The following is a 20,474-nucleotide window of genomic DNA, read 5'->3' on the forward strand; positions in this document are numbered from 1 at the left end:
CTGGCCCAGCCCAGCTGTGCCACATGCCCAGATGTCACCCATGGGGACAGCAGGGAATGTGCAGCCAGGAGTGGAAGAGCTGCTCCACACCAAAGCCTGCTTGCCCCAGATTAAGGTGTAAGGCCCAGCTGATTAAATTTGGGACAATTTAGTCAGGGGCATTTGACAAGTGAATGTTTGGATGACAACAATTCTACAGATAAACCCAGAAAAAACAGCCATGCCCACCACTGTAAAGAAACCTTATTAGCACAGCTGCATGACCTAATGAAATGTAGTGTCCTGTTCCCAAAGCAATGCTGTGACAACATCATTTTGCAGGGTAAATACCCAGTGTCATTGCTACCATGGACAGCTGGGCTGTTTGCCTTAATTCCTGAGCAGCTCAGGTACCCACAAGGGTAAGGTGCCCCTGCCCAGGGCAAGGGACTGGAACAAGAGGGGCTTTAAAGCCCCTTCCAACCCAACCCATCCTGTGGTTCTGGGAGTGACAGGTGGAAAAACATCTCCTGTGATTGCTGCTAGAGAAGTGAGACCCTAGAGAATCTGGTGGGGGCAAATACCAGTTATATCCTTTGTACACAAAGCTTTTTAGCTCCTGGTGCCCTTCTCTCTGCACGTCACCTTAAAACTCACCATGGAGAAGGTGGAATGGAATTGCTCCTGCTCTGAAGGGCTGCTTTGCTGAGGAAGGTAGCAATAGCAGTCTTCAGTTTTGATCACCCCACAAAGGGCTGAGGAGGGAATGAGAGACAAGTGAACAGGAAGCCAAGGCAAACATCTGTCTCCAGGACATGTGAATTCCCTCCTGCCTGAAGCTCTGTGCTGCCTCTCCACCTGACTCACAATTTCTCTGTAACACATTTCTGCTGAAATGAGCGGAGTATTCCTGCTAGTAGGGCTGTTCATGGTCACCCACCTCCATTTGACTTAAACATGTTAGAGAAGGACCATAGAAAAAAGTTAATTGGCAGTTCTGTGGAGAAAAAGAGAAAGTAGTAAGAGGGATTAGTCATGTCTGTAACCAAGATGGAACAGCACTGATAGTCCCTCATGGTGGAAGCAGACAACAGCCACTGTGCTTGCCCTGGAGATAAGAGCAATGTGTTTCCAGACCCAGCAAACTGTCACTGCTCCTCCCCAAAGCAGCACAGGTCACACAGGGCTGAGGTTTCACTCCTACCAGGCATCCTGTCAGTGCTGATCTCCTGAGGGGGACAAAGCAGAGCACAAACCACACCAGGCAAGCTGGGCATCTCAAGGAGTCAAGGGGAGTGGTACCATGCACATTCCTCTGATGGCTGCACCAGAGGAGCTTTGCATCTCATGCAGGTGTCCATATAAACACAGAAAAGGATTGGAGCATGGATAACCTGAGAGCACTCTGAGTACAGGAACACCTTTGCTAGGTCTACACTGGAGTTATAACCCCAAATTTACAGACTTGGAATTTCATGGACCAAGATCCTAACACTGCTGACAGAGAAGCAAACTGTAAAACATCAACACCTCTAACATTCCTAACCCCTTACTTCAAAGTGCAAGATGGAATTTTGCATCAGTAATAATCCAAGACCAGATTTGCAAGAAATCAGAATTTTTTATTTTATTTTCTAACCCCACAAGGAGGCAATTGGGGAAAGGTTTGAACAAAACTCAAACCCCACTGTCAAAAGAAGGAACATGGTGGATCTGAAAGAGGCCAAAAAGACAAGCTCAGCAGGCGACAGGAGGAAGATTAACAAGTGAAATTGCTGTTTGACAATGAGTGCTGCTGAGGTGGAGAGCACAAAGGACTGGCTGACAAAAATAATTATTACATTCACAAGTGTTTTAGAGGCAGGATGATGGAGCTGATGATTTCTCTCAGCTCAGCAGTAAAATACTCCTGTTGGCTGTTTAATTGCAAACCTGGCTGAGCAGCCCCCTCCAGGACACAGAAATGTCAGACGTTAAGATTTAGTGGGAAGCTTTCTTCCAGCACAAGTCATGTAACTATTATCCTCCCAAAACTTCAGTAAAATTCTCCTTATTAACAAAAGAAATATGAACTACACTGCAAAGGGAAGTTAGTTAAAAAATGAAAGCTATTCTAGGTCTCTGAGAAGACTTTAGAGGTTCCTTCTCCCAACACTGGGAGACAGAAATAGGCATATTGAATTTGCAGATTGGTCAAAGTCCAAAAATTTTCCAAGGTCCTTAAAATTTTATTTTCTGAAGGCACAAAAGATACAGCTTTTATTGCTGCTGAAATTAGCTTCCCTGGGTCACAGACTGCTATTCAAAGAGTGATTACAAACTAAAGAGCTTTTCTCCAGTCAAGAAAGGGAAATAAATGCCATACTTACAGTATTTTAGCAGCTCTTGCCACTGAGAATTTATTGTCTCAGAACAATGAAAATAAATGCAAAATAACTCAATTGATAAATGCAGGCTGCAATCTGCAGAGGAAAAACAACCACCCCAAAAGCAGAATAAAACCTATTTCTTTGGAGCCTTGCCAGCTTCTTCCTGAAACACACTGATTTTGGATGCCTTCCAAGGCCACCATCTCACCTGTTGTTGCAGGGGTCTTGTAGCAAGCATGTTTGACTTCACAGTTTCAGGTCAAAACTATTTCTTGTGCAAGCATGAGCAAGCCAGAGCCCAGAGACTTCTCAGCCCTCACTTTGTGGGGATGTTGTGAGACCTTTTTCCTACATTATTTTCTGACTTGGCAAATTTTCTTGGGGGGATGTCATCAATCTTAGGCTTTGAGTGTGCACTGTGCCTTCAACTACCAGAACCCAAAACTTATGGTACCCTCAGTTACAGAAAAAAAAAAATTATAAATACAAATTATAGCTCAGAGGTAGAAACTCTCTTCTTTTCCTCCAGTGGGTAGCAATTACAAAGCTACAATTAACCTCAATTAATAGGAAGGGTAAACTTTCTACAAAGAATATGCTGTTCAGGTGTTCTTGGTGAGAGCACTTGGCACTGCTGCATCTCTCTGGAACAGGGAGCTCTGCTGGGGTGAAAATTAAAGAGGCTAAAGTTTAATCCAAGTGCAAAGTGGGCTTTTTCCCCCCTAGAGAACAAGCAATCCTGCTAATAAAAGCTACCTGGAGAAGCTCAGAGTCTGTTTGGATGCCGAGTGCATCACTGCCCTGCAGAGCCCCATCCCAAGCTCTGGCCACAGGCACATTTCAGCTCAGGCTGAATTCCTTGGTCCTTCCCTGAGGTCTGTGCCCAATCTGAGTGAACTCCCTGGGTTCCTGCCCCATCACCACATATCTGTGTCATTTCTGACAACCACCACATTTCTGCTGATCAGGACTGCACCCACAGCTTGGTAGTGCACCAACCCTGCCCAGCTCCTGGAAAGTTCCTGCAACCCTTACCTTAGGCAGCAATGAACAATTAGGCTTTTTTCCCTTGCTCTCACTGTTCCTTCCTCCTCTTAGAGGAAAAAATAGTCAAAGGTCCCAATTTCCACTCCACTACAAGATTGGTGGAACTGACAGAAAAAGATCAAGGTCACAAGAGATAAAAATTGGGGGGAAATGACTAAATCCTGTACAGAACTGTCCCCTTCATGGTTTCTACTGTATTAAGATTACCATTTTTGACCTGTCACATCTCCCTCACATCCCTTGAGGTACATTTTATACTCTATATCCTAAAGCCATTTCCTATCAACTTTCTCAGTGTTACAGCTGTAGTAATTATGCAAAAAATAGCACTCCATGCATGTTATTTGTATGGGTTATGTGTCTGTCCCACAGACCAGCAATATGTAACTTTAGGTGATTCTTTATGCCATCAAGCCAGGCTGCTAATTACTTACATATACTAATGAACTTCTAAACAGTGCTGCCCAAAGTAGAATAATGCATTGTAGAAAAATATAAATTACATCCCTTGAAGTCAAAGGCTTTGACTTCATAATTTTAGATTTTTAATTTTAAACCTCCCTGTGCATCTGAAATGACTTTATGTGCATTTGAATGTAACTTGGCTTTTAGCTGTATACTTTTGAGGGGACTTCATACTGCCTTCTATTTCATACAATTGGTTCAGTGGGAAGGGAGGAGAGCAAACACCACATCACTGCCTGAGATCTGGTGGCCTTTGGCTTGGGAATGTCCTCACCTAACCTAAAAGGGGAGGTACAGCAGAAGATCTGAGTGAGAGAAACACTGAAAAGATAAAAAGCTTCAAAAACAAGAGGATACATTTAATGGTCTTGTTTTCCCCTTAATTTTTTTTATATTCCTAAATTCCAGAAATGCACGTCCTGCACCCCCCTTCCCACTTCATCCAGCTCCATACTCATCCCTACTGGAAACAGTGTTTTCTACAGCTACAGTGCTGCCTATCCAGGTTAAAACTAATCACATTTGTCAGGTGAGATTTCAGTGCTGGCTTCAAGCATATGTGAAACCATGGCCTCGTTAATCAGCAAATTTTACCTAATTACCAGGAGCCACAAGGGATAATCCTGCTGCTGTAACATTTCACAGCTCCCACTCCCAAACTTGATGGGCTGTGTTGTCCCCTTCCATCAGGCTTGTGACCCAAATAGCAGCACACATGAACAAATTCCCATCCCCCCTGAGACCCAGTTTGGATCTGCAGCTCACAAATTCCTGCTGTTCTGCAGAGTGAGCTCTGAACAGAAACTTCCCCGGTTTGGCAGCCCTGGCCTCACCTGGGCCCAGGAGGCAGAGGGAGGTGGGGGATCAGCAAGGGAAGGTGCACACAAACCCAGGCCCCTCCTGCAGTGCTACTCCCTGATCCCCACTCCAGGCAGCAGAGCTGAGGAGATGCCTTTGTTTCCCACTTGGAAAATCTGTTCCATTGAGGGTTTCAGAGAACAGAACCATTTCATTGCAGCCCAACTCCACAGCTTGGTTTGTGCTCCTCTGACAAGCCATTAATCTATCTCACATACACAAGGATCCACACAGGAGAGGAAGAGCCTTGCTCCTGGGTACTTGGGAGACAACACAGGGCTTTTACAGGCCCTTATCAGCCACCCAGCAGAGGAGGGCTGACAATAGCACATTTTCTTCTAGAACAATCTACTGCAGCCATTTCCCCCTGCTAAGAAAACAACTGAACTATTCTGAAAGGTTAGAGATTAGACTACTTATCCAAAAGAGATGAAGAATTGATTTTAGTTTTCTGTTATCTGTTTCCATGAGAAAATCTCCATGCTTGCCCCAGAGTTCCCCTTCTGTGTCTAGTCTAGACTATCATAATAGATCTGACAATTGTTTTTATTACATAACTTTGGGAAACAGACTCAGAGAATTTGGTTATTAGAAAAATTCTGCTTTGAATAAGATAGGACAATGTGTGGCTTTTAAAAAACAAACCATGAATGCTTCTATTGTTGGTTTGCTTTCAAACTTGATTTCTCAGTCTAAAAAAAAGCAAAAGCCATTAACATATTTTAGATTGTGCTAAACAGTAATATCCATAGGAAGATTTCTTTTTCCTACACTTCTTCCTGTGGATAAGGACACAGTGGAATTCCTGATGTATGGAAGAATAGCATTTGACTTTAAATTGCTGTCCCAAATGACTGTAAAGTGATAATCCCAAACCAACACTAGATAAAAGTCCTGGTCACCAATTCAGCAAGTTAATCTATCAAACCATCAGGGCTGGCCACCCTGCCAGGCACTCCCAGCTAAAAGCTCTGAGGTTTTGTATCATCCTTGGTCATTCCTTGCTCCTCCAGGCTGGATGCACTCCATGCTTCTGAGGAGTAAGGTTGATAAATCTCTGTAAAGCAGTTTTGTTTCATTCATGGCCATGGTACTCCATTATCTACTGAAGAAATGCCCTCACTGTGCCCCTTAGCTGCACAGCAGCCACAGGCAGCCTTACAAGAGATTTTGAATTAAAAACAAGGCTGATCAGATGTGGTTTCTGCTAAGCACCATCATATCAAACTGCTTTTGGTGCTATTTTGATTTCCTCCACAGTTCAGCCTTCCAGATTACTTCTCAGTCCTGCTTTACACTTGGAAGGGATGGCAAAACTTGTTAGTGGTGTTAAATAGAACAGAGATTCCTGCTAATGGATTATTGATCATATTTGAGTGATCTTTAGAGTATCACAAGCAGAATGCCTTTCTTCTTTCTGTATAAGAATCTGATATTAAAAATACCAGCATTACATGCTGATTATTTTCATGAGGGAAAGCATTAAGCACAAAGCCCACCTCTGTAAGAGGAGGTAGCATCTCTATTTTTAACCAAAGATTTTATAGGATATTTTATCAAACTCAGAAAATCCCTTCCCCCAAAACAAAATCATTATGAAAGTTCTCCATTCCATTACTGGGCCATAACCACAAGATTGTTTGGCTGAAACACATCACAAAGTAATTTGCTACCTCCCCACAATACCAATTTTAAACAGAGCAAGAATGAAGCACTTGGCAGATGAAAAGTGCAATTTTATTTTATGTACATTGTCCTAGAAACTTTTTTCAGCTTTGTGAGTTTTATCTAACAGACATCTTGAAACCAACCCAAAGTCCTTTTCCATCTACAGTCCAGGACATATTAGACAGATTTGGGTTTAAGGTTAATTAGCTGTTAGGTGACACCTAACTAAACTACAGCTGGAGTCCAATGCCAATATTTTGTTTTACTTTTTATAAAGTCAGTTTTCAGAAATAACCCGGGCAACAGGCTGGTCAAAAAGTTATATGTAAATATAGATCTTCATCTAAGATCCTGCCAGGGGATAAAAAAATCACCAGACTGGAGACCCTATGAATAAATACCCCCTGTTTTCAAGTCAGTTTGTAATGAGGTCAGAATGGTAAAAGGCAGCCCAGGTCTGCATCTGCACAGTGCTGTCACACTGTGCTAATCCAGCCCTTCCCTCCGGCCCAGGCAGCTCCCTGGAACACTCACAGCACCACACATGCTTCTCATTACCCATTTTCTGAGCAGGCAGCTCTCAAGACCTGCATTTCCCACATGGCTGAAGTCTAATTCCTCAGGAAGAAAGCACACACAGCATCTTTGCTGCAGTCCTGAAGGACAGAGGGAGTGAATGACAAAAGGCCTGTCCCTCCATCAGACAAACTGCTCACCTGCACCAGCATCTCTCACATTTTGGGAAGTAACTTGGAGGTGTTTGCACCCAATCCCTCCTAGCAGGAGAAGTGAATTTGGCTTTTGCCATGGAAGGTGTTGCTGATGTGCCCCTGTGGTGACCTCTGTGACACGAGGAATGTGTGGCAGCTCTGTGCCATCCCTGTCCTGCCAAGTTCCTCACTCAAACCCACCTACAAAATTGCTTATTGCTACCTGAACACAGCTTGCAGGGATGCTCCCTTCAAATCCAATTCTCCAAAGGATGCTCACAGGGGAAAAATGATTCTAAGGATAGAAATACTTTTTTTTTTTAGCTCTAATTTTCCCTTCACAGTGGAAAAGACCAGCCACAAAGGAACGTGATCAAAGACTAAGTTTAGTCACAGGTATGACAGAAGAGAGCAGCAGTTTAAAAATACAGCTTGCCAAAGGCTGAGCAATAATTTATGGACTGAAATGGAGAAATGATTGAAAAACAAGTAAAGCCTAAAAAGAAAAAACCCCATACCTAAAATCAAGGAGTTCACTGTGAAAACATGAATAATAACCAAGCATCCTGATGAATTGGAAGATGATTGTGTACATACTATATACATTGAAAAAGCTACAAATCATCAAAAAGGTTGGGAAGAATATGAGAGCTTTTATTTCAGCACAGTGTTATTTGCCCAAAAATAAAAGCTGCATTTTCCTCCATATTGTTTCTTAATATCACCTCTCCAAGAAAAACCTCAATAGTGATTTGGTTTCTACTCCTTCCATCCTTCTACCTCTTTCTTTGCCCAACACAAAAAAAAGATGTTGCTGATTTCCAAAATGAGCAATTTAAAGGAGCTTGTTTTGGAATTACAGCCCCATGTCCATCACTTGGGGAATACATTTTAATTTCAAGGCTGTTCCCTGTAGAACTGGGAAGGGATAGCTAAGCTGTACATGTGACAGCATGGAAGGTAAAGGCAGTGCATTAAAAACACCTGGAACTGCTGAGGGACAGTTTGGAATTTAGGCTCAGTTATAAAGCTGAGACTGGGCTGAGAGAAATCAGTTATAAAGCAGTCTCACTTGGAGCTATAACCTTATTTTATCCTGATGTGTTTATGAATTTGGCAGCCCCCAAAGGCAGGGATGATCATGGAAGTGACACCTACCACACTCTCATTAAACCCTGGTGCTCACATCCTGTGAACCACAATCCCAGCTGCAGAAGGCTGGCTGCTGTTCCAGCGCTTTTACCTGTGGATATAAAGAGTTGTTTTTAGTTTAAATCAGATTAATGACTGAAAGTTACCACATGCCTACTAAATCGTGGAGAGGACAGGGCTCCACCAATCTCGTAAATACCAAGAATTTACTAAAGACAAAGGCATCATCTTTAGTGGAGCTGTTCCTCAGTTGCCATCTGGAGTTATTTTACTTGTTAGAGAGATTCTTGCCTCAAAAGCTGAAAGATCAAGTCATGCCCCAAATAAAGACATTATCACAATGAAGTTAGCAGTTCCATTTGAAACACAAAGTGGACCTAAGCACCAGGCAATTGCCCAGAGACAATTGTCAGATTTAACACTGTGTAAAGTTTATTGGGGAGAATCAATAGTCTCTGCCAATGGCATTTGGAGCACTGACACTATAGAATACTTTATCTCAGATTCCTGAATCTTAGAGTTTGATTGGTATTTTGGGACACAAATCCTATTAACTTTCCTAAAAAAACCCAAACCCTTTAAACGTTGCAATGGGTTAGACCAAAAAATAAAGCTAAGAAATTGTATCAAAAGCAGGTATTAAAGAAAACGCAAGAGAGCAAAAAACCCCCAACACTTCCAGAACTAATGATTGTTTCAGAGATGAACAGATCTGTTTAACAAAAGGGTGACATCTTGGGCTTTGCCTCCTTGCAAGATTTTATTGCCACGGCTTTACGGCAGTCCTGTGTCAGCAGAACAGCTCTGCTGGGACACACAGCAAACTTCCCACCATCCTCCCGACAGAGCCACAGCATCACAGAAAACGCTTCACAGCTGCAGATTCCACAATTGTTCCTAGAGCTGAGCCTAACAGAATTTGTGCCAGGCTTATTGCAGTTAAACAGCTCTTGAAGAGCAGCTGATTTCTCTTAAATTATGAGTATTAGAGTATTACTTTATAGCTACATAATGCAAAAGGAGTATTTCTATCTCACTGTGCTCACTTGTTACATAGAGTCCCACATTAAAGACTTTTCTTCATTAAAAATTTTCTAAAGTCACTTATTTGAACTTTTCTAGAGGAAGGGGGAGATCTCTTACCTTTGCCTTCTGACTTCATTTCAGCACCAGCACAATTCATATGAATATGGCAAGCAAGGTTGAGCAGTGAGACACCAAAAACGTGGCATCTTTAAAAGACTGCAGATGGAGAATTTGTTCCTGTAATATAGTGTTTTTTTCCAGTGTTTTTTCCCAGTTCCTTCTCATAATCTGTTTATCATGGATTTGTACATAGAGTGAAAAATTATTTTACAGTTTGAAGTTTAATACCCAAACCTTTCTGAGAGCTATTTTAATTATCTCAAAATATTCATCACCTGACTAACAGTTCATGACTTTAGGAAGTTTATTGATGAATACATCCTTATCTGCCTTTTCCTTGGTCTTGTTTTACACATTTCACATCTTTACTCCCTCAAGTGTTAATCACCAATCATCTCTGAAATGGTGCCCATGTGTTTAAAGCACTCTGATAATGAGATACCCATGTTCAGCTAAATGTTCTATGAGTGCTCCTGCAGTTACTTCAGGCCACTTTCCTGCTGCTGTTCCCAGCAATGCCCACATTTACTCCCAAATTGTGTTGTCCTTTCCTTTGCCCTGTCACTAAGCAAAGGAATATTTAATTTGCTCTCCACTTTCTCCCTCAGCTCTATTTTCCAAGTTCTCCCTTGGACTGACTTCTGATTTTTTCCCCCCAAGGACACATCGGTTTTTATTTCTCCTCCACTCTGTTACATTCAATTTCCTGTTTCCAAGATTTTTAGGTTATGTTGTATTATTTCTTCCTACTTGTGTTTGTAACACCTGACTTATGATCATCTGCAAATGCTGTTAATATTCTCCTTACATTCAGTCTCTCTGAAATCATTGATCTGAGATATTCATCAAAACAGACACTTGCTTTCTTCCACATCAGAATAAATTAAATTACATGCAAAATTTGTTTGGCCAAAGACATGGTAAAGGTGAGGTCAAAAGTAATTAAAGAATAAAGTACATTAGAAGCTCTCCCAAAATAAAAATAAAACAATTAAGAATGGCAGCAGATGCTCAATGAGAAGAGGGATGCTCAGGCAGGATTAGTTCTGCCATTTCTAGAATGACACGAGGCAAGAGTGGAAGGACAGCACAAATTCCCTGCATTCCTTTCATTAGCCGAACATATTTCCTGCTCCTGGCACGTCAATAAGCCCAGAGCAGCGTGGGACAGCTGCAGGAGAAAGTGCAAACTGCGAGGCACCTTCCCCTGCTCTGAGAAGGGAGCCCTGGCACTGGACACAGCGTGGTGAAGGGAAAATCAGAGCCAGGACACGCCCCATGAGGGCAGGGATGGGAAAGGGCCTTTCCTGCAGGATCAGGGGAGCTGGAGCTGCTCACAAGGACCCCGACATTAACAGATTGTTTCACTTGTGTGTGCCCTGACAGCCTTGGAGATTTACAGCTGCCAATTTCCTCTGAATGCCTCATTCCTTCCCCTTCAGCCTCACCCAACACCTGCCTCCTCTTTGCCTTATTTCCCCAGCTCTGTTTTATTCTCTTCCCTCTCTTTCCACTTACAAGCCCCACTTCACCAGCCAAGAAATTGTGATACCAACAGGATATTTGTCTCTTATTTTTATGCCTCCTCCTCCCTCAGCTTTCCCAGATGCACAACCCCTAATGCTGACACACCACCCAGGAAAATCATTCTGCTTCTGAAAACCAAACTGACCACAGCTAAAGGAGATGATCTGCTAAAGCAAATTTACAGGAAGAGTGTCCAAAACCAAAAAGCTTTAAAGAATAAAAAAATAAAAGAAAATCTTTAGTAAAAAAAGTAAAAGGAAGAGCTCTCTAACTCCAGGGTAAAAGTTAATAAGCACTACTTACCTACCTACATAACCTTTATTTTGTGATACTCTCAGACCTTGGTGAGGTCCCATCACCACTGAACAGGGATTAGACAAGCATTCAAAATACATTAACTCCCACAAATTCCCCTGTGAAGAACAAATAGACCACAAAAGCTCAGTTGCTTCATTCTGCTCACATGGTACCCACTCCCTGCTTTGCTTTCTGCTGCTGGGTCTCCCCTCACCCTTTGTTTTCCAGGCTAAAGAAGCCCCTTCAGCCCCTTCTCCACCTTGAAGATGGGCTTTGTTGGGCTTGCCCAGGGTTTCCCACATTTTCCTGCAGTGCTGGAGCAAAGCCCAGGCCTGGGGTGGCAGATGCAGCTGCAGAGTGCCCAGCAGAGAGAAAGAATCACTTCACTCCATGTCCTGGTTGTGCTCCTTTTGATCCAGCCCAGTGTGCAGTTAGCTTTTATCACTACCAGGCCACACTGCTGACCTGAAACCCAAGCAAATTTTTCTATTGATTCCAGCAAGGCTGAAATACCAGACTGACCATCTAATAAAGGAGCCACCAACCAGGGAACAGTGGCAACAAAACAGCAAGCACAGGCTGACAGCAGCTCCTGATAGCATGTGTGGGAGAGAAGCTGTGACCAGAGACACCCACCCTGCTCAAACAGCTGCTTTGTACTGCCTGCCCGAGCTCCTGGAGCAGCCTTCACCTGCTCCTTGCAGGAGGGAGGTGGGAAGAGTTCAGCTCTCCCAGAGCACAGCTTGCAGGAACATTGGAAGGTTATTTCTGAAAAAAAACCACAATTGTTATCTGAGATAACAGGGACGAGGCAGGAACCCTCCCCTACTCAAGCACAGGGTTTAGCAAACCAACTTCAGCAGAGCCAGCCCCTGCTGTGTTTGTTACTCCTGCCATTTATTAACACCACATTGCAATCTGGGCATTTCCAGCACCTGATGAAATTGTGAAGCTGCATCTACTGCCCAAGTAGTTAACATTCATTTAAGAACCTGATTTAAGGATTCAAATATTTGTCTCTTCCATGTTAAGAAAATAGAAGTGACCCTTTTGCACAAGCAGAAGGAGTTAAAAGAATTTGCCTTTCTGGTCTCTGACATCAGTTTGTTTTGAACAGCAGAGCTAGCTAGAACATCAAAACACACATAGGAGCTGTTTATTCTGAGTGCTAGAGTTACAGCCCTGCTTTTAACCCAGCAGCAGTTCCTATCCTCAGCCATTCTGCTGGAATCACTTTCAAATGCAATCCCAGCAGCTCCAGTGCTACCTGCAATTACAGTCACTCTGCAGAGGCCAACCCCAGAGCAGCACAAACAAGCTGCATTCAACAAAGCTCTGTTGCCACCCTGACACAGATGTGAACAGGATGCAGCTCCTTTCAGGCATGATAAAAAAGAGACCATTCACATTCAAGCTCCTCAAGCCTTAAATCCTGCAGAAGCTTTCCCAAGAAAGCTAACTGGGGAATGAAGTGCAGTAATGCATCACATGAAGGCAGCATTACATCACACAGGGTCTGGTTTGGCACCACACCATCTGCATCCTCTGGGATTCTGCCCAAAACACAACTGTGTGTTTGAACACAGGGTTTCCCCAGCTAGTAAAGAAATCACCTAGGAAATCACAATCATACCCACAAAATGAGGATTGATTGAACAGGAATCCCCACAGCACTTCTAGAATTGGCCAGGCAATCAGAGCAGTGTAAGTATGTGTAATTGTGTTTATTTATATGAGTACGTTATGGTTTGCATTGCACTGGCAATCTTTTGGGGATGGCTACACATGCCTGACTTTGAACTGATGCATTCCACAGAAGGTATGGATTAAAAAGATCCTGTGGAAAAAAATAGAGGTTTTGAGCCCCATCCAGCAGCTATATGGCTGAATACACACTATCTGTAAACTTAGAAAGCCAACAAAGGCTTCAAAAATATAGTTAAGTGTCCTTCTTATGACTTATTAGCTACAGCACTTGCCTGCTAGATACAACTTCACACCTGTGGTAATTTAATCACTGCTCCCAAGCAGTCTACATACCAAAAACTCCATTTATTTTTCATTTTAAAACTGTGCAAAAGTGCTTAAGCATCCCTCTCATACTCCCTGCCATAGCTCAGGTAAACACCACCTTAACAAAGCTACAGAGAAAGTTCCCTTTGGAAAGCATCCAGAGGGCATTCCACAAATCAAAAGTATCACTCCTATAACAAGTTTCACTGACCAGTGTAATGCCATCCCAAAAACAAAGTAACTGCTTGAATTGAAGTGATGAAAGAGAAAGTTTGTTCCTAGAAGGGTATTTAAATACTTCCTAAGATACTTCCTTAAATAAATATAATACTTCCTAAATAAAATACTTCCTTAAATGCTTCCTACCTCATAGAGGTAAGTTTTAAGTTTCTACAGCTATGGCTTCTTCAAATAAGGAAGTAAGACTAAAGAAACACATGTGTAGGTACAGAGTAGATTAAGTGGTAGGAGCTTTTCCACGTGGAAGTTGGCAAGCACCTTCTCTGCTCCTTCAGACAGTGATGAGCAACCACAGCCTGCTGAGCTTGTGGTGCCACAGAAGGACCCCAAGCTCACTCCTGTTCATATCTGGTTACCTACCACACCTCACACAGCTGGAGATTTGGATAAACCTAAAGCCAGCCTTGCCTGAAACATGCTTGGGAGGGCAGCTGCAGGAAGCTGGACACCCCATGGACAGAAGCATCCTAGAGGAAGGGACACTCACCTCACCCACAATCTGCACAGGCTCTGGTGGAGAGCACAGCACTGCTGGGGTAAGGCACAGCAAGCACCCACCGAGGGCTGGGGCTCCTGCTGCTCACAGGGCCCACTGTATAGCTGAGATATCCTGCTCCACCCCACTCCCTCCCAGAGAGAGACACCTGTGGGGTAATGCCCGCCATTTCTACACAGCCCCCACACAGAGGGCGTCCCCATCTCCCTCAGAAGCAATGCCTCAGCGTGAACGGGAGGGTGTTAGAACCTCCTATCCTCATGGGCCGGCACCCCCAAACCCCTTCCCCTCACTGAGGGGAGAGACCCCCAAAACCCCCTCACCTCACTGAGGGGAGAGACCCCCAAAACCCCCTCACCTCACTGAGGGGAGAGACCCCCAAAACCCCTTCCTCTCACAGGGATCAGCCCCTCGAGCCCCTTCCCCTCACGGACCACCCGCCCCGCTCCCGCCATTGCGCCCCAGGCACGCGCCCAGGGGCGCCCAACGGCCGCGCCTTTCCCGCCCCCTCCCGCCGCAGCCCCAAAAGCCGCGCTCTGGCGCGCGCGTCACGCCGCCACCGCTGCAAGCCAATGAGAGCGCGGCTAGGCCTGCGCCCGCGCTTTACGAGCAGGGAGGCAGGGTCTCTCTGAGTGACAGCGCGTCTCGGCCTATCGGAGAGCGGCGGCCCCCCCCTTAGCGCGCAAAGCGCTGCTGGAGAGGGGGCGGATCCCCTCAGTTCACCCCCCCGCCGCCTCTCGCTCTCCCCGCCCATCCGAAGCGCGCAGCGGATTGACAGCCCGCCCGACCAATCAGCGTGGAGGCCGCCTTCGCGGCGGCACATCCCAGGGCCAATGGAAGCGGCGGCTGGGCGGGGCCCCCGAGGTTTCCAAACGCTCCGCGGCGCCATGGGCTGAAAACTAAACCGAGATGGAATCTCCCAGTCTGAACCGGTTTGAGCCGGTTCCGAGCCTGTGGCATTAGGAGGGGGAGACGCGCCGCGCTCAGTCCCCGTCGCTGCCGCCGCGTGTGTGACCTGCTCGTAGGGGACCCGTAGCTGAGGGGGCGAAGTTTAGTGCGAGCCGCGGGGGGGGCGGCGGGAATGGGGGCGAACTGAGCGCCGGGTGGGGAGGGCGGCAGCCGCAGGGGCAGCGAGAGCCGGTGGGGCCGGGCCTGGGCGGCGCGGGAGGCGCAGCCGGGTAGATCCCCCCGCACTAGCGAGGCCGGAGCGCCGCGCCGGCCGCTTTCCCGGGGCTGAGGGGAAGGCGCGGAGCCGAGCGCGGAGCCCCGGGGGCCGCTGCGGGCTCCTGGTGCAGCCAGGCCGGGCACGCTGCGAGGGGAGGAGTGGCGCCACTAACCCCGACCCACTGCCGAGCAGGGAGCGCTCGCCTTCCCCCCCACCTGCTAACGTGGTGGATTTTTCCCTCCTTCCGTGCTGAATTTTTTCTTCTCCTTCCGTGGTCCTTTTTTTCTTCTTTTTTTTTTTTTTTTTTTTTTTTTTTTTTTTTTTTTTTTGGGAAGGGGTTATTTTTGGTGGTCTTTTTTTATTTTCCTTTTTTTTTTTTTATTTTTTTTTCTCGTGGCGTGTGGTGGTTAGAAACTTGGCTCGCTCGCCCCTACTTTCTGAAGGAAGAGGCTGTGAGAAACCCCTAGGTAAGCCGGGGCTGTGGGGGGGTCGCGATGGGCAGCGCCGAGGGGGCAGAGGGAGGGTGTTTTGAGGGGCAGAACGGGGGATGTGCCCGTGCAGGGGGCCCCAGAGCCCGGCCTGTGCCCGGAGGGATGTGATGGAGCTTGTGGAGAAGCCCTGAGGGCCGGGGGTGCGCTCGGATGGGGTTCGGGGTACGAGCATCCCCGGCCTGGCCGAGCGCAGGCACGGATGCTGCGGGGGATGCTCTTCGTTAGGAGGGGGCCGGGCGGGCTGGGATCGGGCACGGGCAAACCCGGCCACATAATCTGTAAATTATTAGGAGTGGAAGTTTCCAGAAATATTTTTTTGTGTGTGTGTCTGTGCAGCAGTATTGAAACGTCCGCCTGGATCACGTGGGGAGCCCTGTATAGAGCGCAGGGCTGGAGCCCAGGGGAGGAGGAGGAGGAGGAGGAGGGAGGGGCTGCGGGGCCACCGCGCTCCGCAGGGCCCCGGCCCGCCCGACCCACCGCCCGGGCCCGCTCCCCGCCGGGCACCGGGGCCCTGCCGGCCCGAGCCGCAGCCGGAGCGGTGCCCGGAGCCGGGGCGCTGCCCGCCCGCCGGGGCGCTGCGGCAGGAGCCGGGGAAGGGCCGCGGCACTGGGTGGTGGGTGTGAGTTATTTCCAGCCGAAAATGAACGCTCTGAGGTGCCGGGCAGATGTTGCTTAATCCGTCTCGTCCTTCTCCTTCACGTGTGCGTGTGTGAAGGAGCGCAGGGAAGGGGCGGTTTCGTTGCCATTGCTGGTGGTGTGTGCAGCGTGATGCGGACGCGTTTGTCGTGCGCTGCGTTTCAGAGGCGCTCAGCCCTCCTGGGTGGGATTTACAAGTGATGCAGCTAATTCCTTGGAAGAGGGAGGAAATTCATTTGCATTGCGTGCTTGGAAATGGGACACAGTGACTCTCCCAGGGTGGGTTTGCTTTTTATTTTAGTCGCTGCCCCCAATGAGCTTTAAATATTTGGGGTTAAAGGTGCTGTAGGATTCATGGTAAATGCTCAACGTCTCTTACTATTAAGTGCCTGCTGCTATTGCTGTGTGCTACATGCCAAAATGAATCGGGTGTACCACAACAAGCTAACTGTTGTGTTAAAGGTCCAGGGTCATCGAGAGTTGGGATAACTGTGTAAACAGTGCTGTAAATGCAGTTCTTTTGACCTTCGGTAGATGTCACATTCTTGCTGTGTTGTAGTTCAGATTTTTTAATAGTTTGGCTTTTATTTTTATTTTTTTAACTTTTTTGTTTCTGTTAGCCCATTTATTGAGGGACTGATTAGTGGAGCCGAGGCTTAAATCTGTTCCGGAGCTGAGGCCGATGGGGGAGGGCAGAGTGTAGGAGTACAGTAAATCAGAGATTACGAGCTCCATGTGGGTACAGGGTTAGCAGTGGGAGATGGGGTTGGTTGCAGGTGCTGCTGGCCACAAAGCCGCCATTTCTGCGTTTCGGCTGCCGAGGTAGGTAGGTCATTGTGGAGATAATGCTGGGAGTGGCGAAGGGCCCTATTCAAAACATTTCCTTTCTGCTCCCATGTGTTGAATAACTTCTCTCGGTCACGCTGCTCCTCCTTGGCGCCCTCGGGGTGGCCTGAAGAGCACCGAAAGAGGCTCATGTCTGCAATGAATGGCCCTACCTGAGTGCACGGCGTTTGTTGTAGTTTGGGAACCGCTCTCCCGGCTCAGCCATGGAGGCCAGATGTGGACAAAAAGGGGCGTGCCTGGAGCGCTGACTGCTCTGAGCCTCTCCGTGGGTGCAGGTTCCTTCCAGGGCTGCTGCTCACTGCCCCTCATTCGCCAGGTGACATTCTCTGCGTCCTCCTGAGCCAAAAGAATGAAATGAAGAATGAAGTCAGCCTTTTCTGCTGCTGTTTCTTGCTTCCTGAGTTAACATCACAGTTTTGAGAACATCAGGAGTTGAAGGAGAGAAGAATAGACATGGACTATTACTATAAATTTATTTTGTTCCCTTCTTGATGTTTATTTTCTCTTGGTTTTGCAGGAATGTGTTGTAAAAAGATTTTCCTGGATATTGAGATGAACCCCTTAAAATGGCTGTGTTAGTGTAGTAATACTGAGTTTTCGAGTTGAAAATGCAATTACACTATTTGGGCTTGAAGTTATTTTTATATATAGAAGTAACAGAAGTTCCTTGACACTACTTGCAAATGCACATTTCCCAACAAAAGATTTTCCTTGTCTGGATGCTGCAGTAAAACTTTCACTTAATTAGTAATTACTGGGGTTGAGGCACAGGTTTGTCTTGCTCTGTACTTTTGAGCATGACTTGAATAGGTAAAGCATGAAACGAACTCTTCCTTGCACACGAGTTATTTAGTGAGAGCACATCTGACTTTATGGGGTGTGTTCCTGGAAGAGTTTCAGGTTGTATCTTTCTGAGAATGCCGATGGCTCTGCTGTAACTTTCTGATTGATCTTGCTCTTCCCAGACTTGTGAAGGAGCAGTTTCATGTGGGATCTGTAGGTTTGCAGGGTTTAGAGAGGAGGGTGAGTGGCACACAGGTGCTGTAGATGGCAGGGTGGGAATATGGGTTAGAGTTGCCATTTTCTGTGAGAACAGGGTAATAAACTTGATTAATAGGGGTTTCAGTGTAGGGAAGGCAGGGTGGTGTGAAAAAGGTAGAGTGTAACTTACCATCAGAAATTCAGTGGCTTCTGGCTTGTTTTCCTGCTTTTCACAAATGTCTTTATCTTGCACCAGTCTCTGGCTGATGAAGAATCTCACACACCCCACCTGACTCCCTTTGCATAATATCAGGGCTGCTCTATCTGGGACAAAGAGTGAATGCTGTGTCCCTGGGTTTAGGGGACCTGAAACCTCCAGTTGAATTCCATTTCAGTTTGGAGTGATCTCACATGGCACACAGAGCAGCCTGCTGATTTAACAGTCCCTGTGCTTCGTGGTCTCAAAGTGCCTTCAGTCAACTTAGTTTCAGTGGTAATTTTTTACTTGGATGTGGTTAACTTGTAAGGTGGTTTTCTTTTTTTTTCCCAACAATTTAAAAAATGCCCTGTGGCTAATTTCTTGCTGTGTGTGTAGATCACGTTTCACCTCCATACCCAAGTGTTTAAAAGCTTTTGGAACTGAATCTTCTGAATGTGCATGTTGGCCTTGGGAACTCGATACTGGCTGAGGTTGCCAGTCTGGGTTTTGGTTGTAGTGACACGGCCAGCAGACATGTGGGGGTGATAGCTGCTGTGAAAGGAGCCCCAGGGTGCTGGTGGCACAGCCCATCCTCTGCTCAGGCTGTCCCTGTGTGTTTTACCTGCTGAACACCCTGAGAGTTGAGCTGGGGTAGTGATGGGTGAATTTTTCAGGAAAAAGAAAAGTTTGTCCTGTTATGTGCCCCACAATCAAAGCAGTGTTGTAGGCAGTGTTATCTGCTGCTGCTAACAGAAGCATCTTGTTTCAATGAGACAAATGAGATAAGTTGAAGCGCTTGCTTTGCAGCTGATAATAATTTCTTACTAACTGATCAATTTTTTAAACTTTATTTTGCAGTAATCTATGCCAGCAATTATGACAATGTTAGCAGACCATGCAGCTCGTCAGCTGCTGGATTTTAACCAGAAACTGGATATCAATCTCTTGGACAATGTGGTGAACTGCCTGTACCATGGAGAAGGTGCACAGGTAAGGTGGACTTGGAACATGCATTTTTTGACCATGTTTAACCTTACAGCAAATCAGCTGAGCAAAATCAATTAACTGCAGGAACAATTAGTAATATTGGTGAATTTACTGAGCTAGTGACTGGAATATCACTGGCAGTCACGTGGAATGTGAATTCACATTGAAATGACTCTTGGAGAAATGTTTATCTGGTGTGTGTTCATTTCTAGCTTGCCTTCAGATGTTGAAAATTATTATTAGCAAATGTGATTGGTGAGGACACTTGGTGCAGCTCCCCTTTCCTGACTCAGTTCTTCAGGAAGGTCTGAGCTACCTGTTACTTGTTATGGACAGGATTGTAAAGCCATAAATGTGATGTTTGCTTCACTGAAGAATTGTCTTTAAAAGAAAAATCTTTGTGATTATATTACTGTGTTTGTATTTGTAAAGAAGCATGTCATGCATATTTAATAGAAGAGTTTGTTCTTTTCTTGTGTCTGGGTTTTTTTATTTTCCATTACAGTTGCACAGGTTCTTCTTGCATTCATTCCTTTGGACTTAGTGCAGATTGTGAAATATTAAGTTGAAATGGGAGGACTGTGCATTTGTGTGTTTGCATATATTGCCTTGAAAGTGAATCTTGTATTGCTTTTTTTAATCTGTGTCTTGAACCTCTTTGGAAATGAGACTTAAATGTTGAGGGCAAGTATTGCTACAAAGGATGTTGGCATAGTTCCTCTCCTGGCAGATTTAATTGTTCAGGCTCAACAAATTGGGAGTTCCAGTGTCAGGCATCTCTTACTAAGATAGTCTTGCACAACAATAAGTGAATTAAATGGGACAAAGTAGCTGATGCTTTTCTATTCTTTCCAGCTGTTAGAATAAACAATGATATACTTGCATATACTTGCTTTGTGTATCTCTTTAGAGGAAAAAAAAGCTTTTGTAAAGATTACTAATGTGAATTCCAATAGGTTTTGAAATACCTTGTTGTTTTTTGAAATATTTGCATTTTGGGTGTCCTAAATTCAAATAGTTACTTGCTGTAATTTTTTAAGTGCTTAAGAATGACAGAAAACTCTTTGTAGCTCTTGTCTTAGAAGTATGGACATCTGTAGCACTTGTTTTGTGATCTTTTACTGCCTGCAAAACAGGTGATGCTTATAATGATGTTTGGTTTGAAAAGAGCTGAAAAAGTTGGGAAGGTTTGTAGGGAAAAT

The 20,474-nt window shown here is 45.5% G+C and overlaps 1 protein-coding gene across 2 annotated transcripts in view; it reads left to right on the top strand.

Annotated features, from left to right (window-relative positions):
• The first annotated feature begins 14,832 nt into the window (after positions 1-14,832).
• The window catches only part of XPO1 (exportin 1), a 34,611-nt gene continuing 28,969 nt past the window's right edge, over positions 14,833-20,474 (top strand). The window contains exons 1-3 of one of the 2 annotated variants that reach the window (XM_058019745.1): positions 14,833-14,973; positions 15,544-15,599; positions 19,144-19,275. In XM_058019745.1, the coding sequence (XP_057875728.1) occupies positions 19,150-19,275 (126 nt within the window). In that variant the 5' untranslated portion in view covers positions 14,833-14,973; positions 15,544-15,599; positions 19,144-19,149. Of the gene's footprint in view, positions 14,974-15,543; positions 15,600-16,218; positions 16,237-19,143; positions 19,276-20,474 lie in introns of those variants that run through there. The other variant, XM_058019746.1, reaches the window with a different exon arrangement.

This window comes from Melospiza georgiana, chromosome 3 (genome assembly GCF_028018845.1).
Source record: "Melospiza georgiana isolate bMelGeo1 chromosome 3, bMelGeo1.pri, whole genome shotgun sequence".
In the NCBI taxonomy this organism is placed as follows: Eukaryota; Metazoa; Chordata; class Aves; order Passeriformes; family Passerellidae; genus Melospiza; species Melospiza georgiana.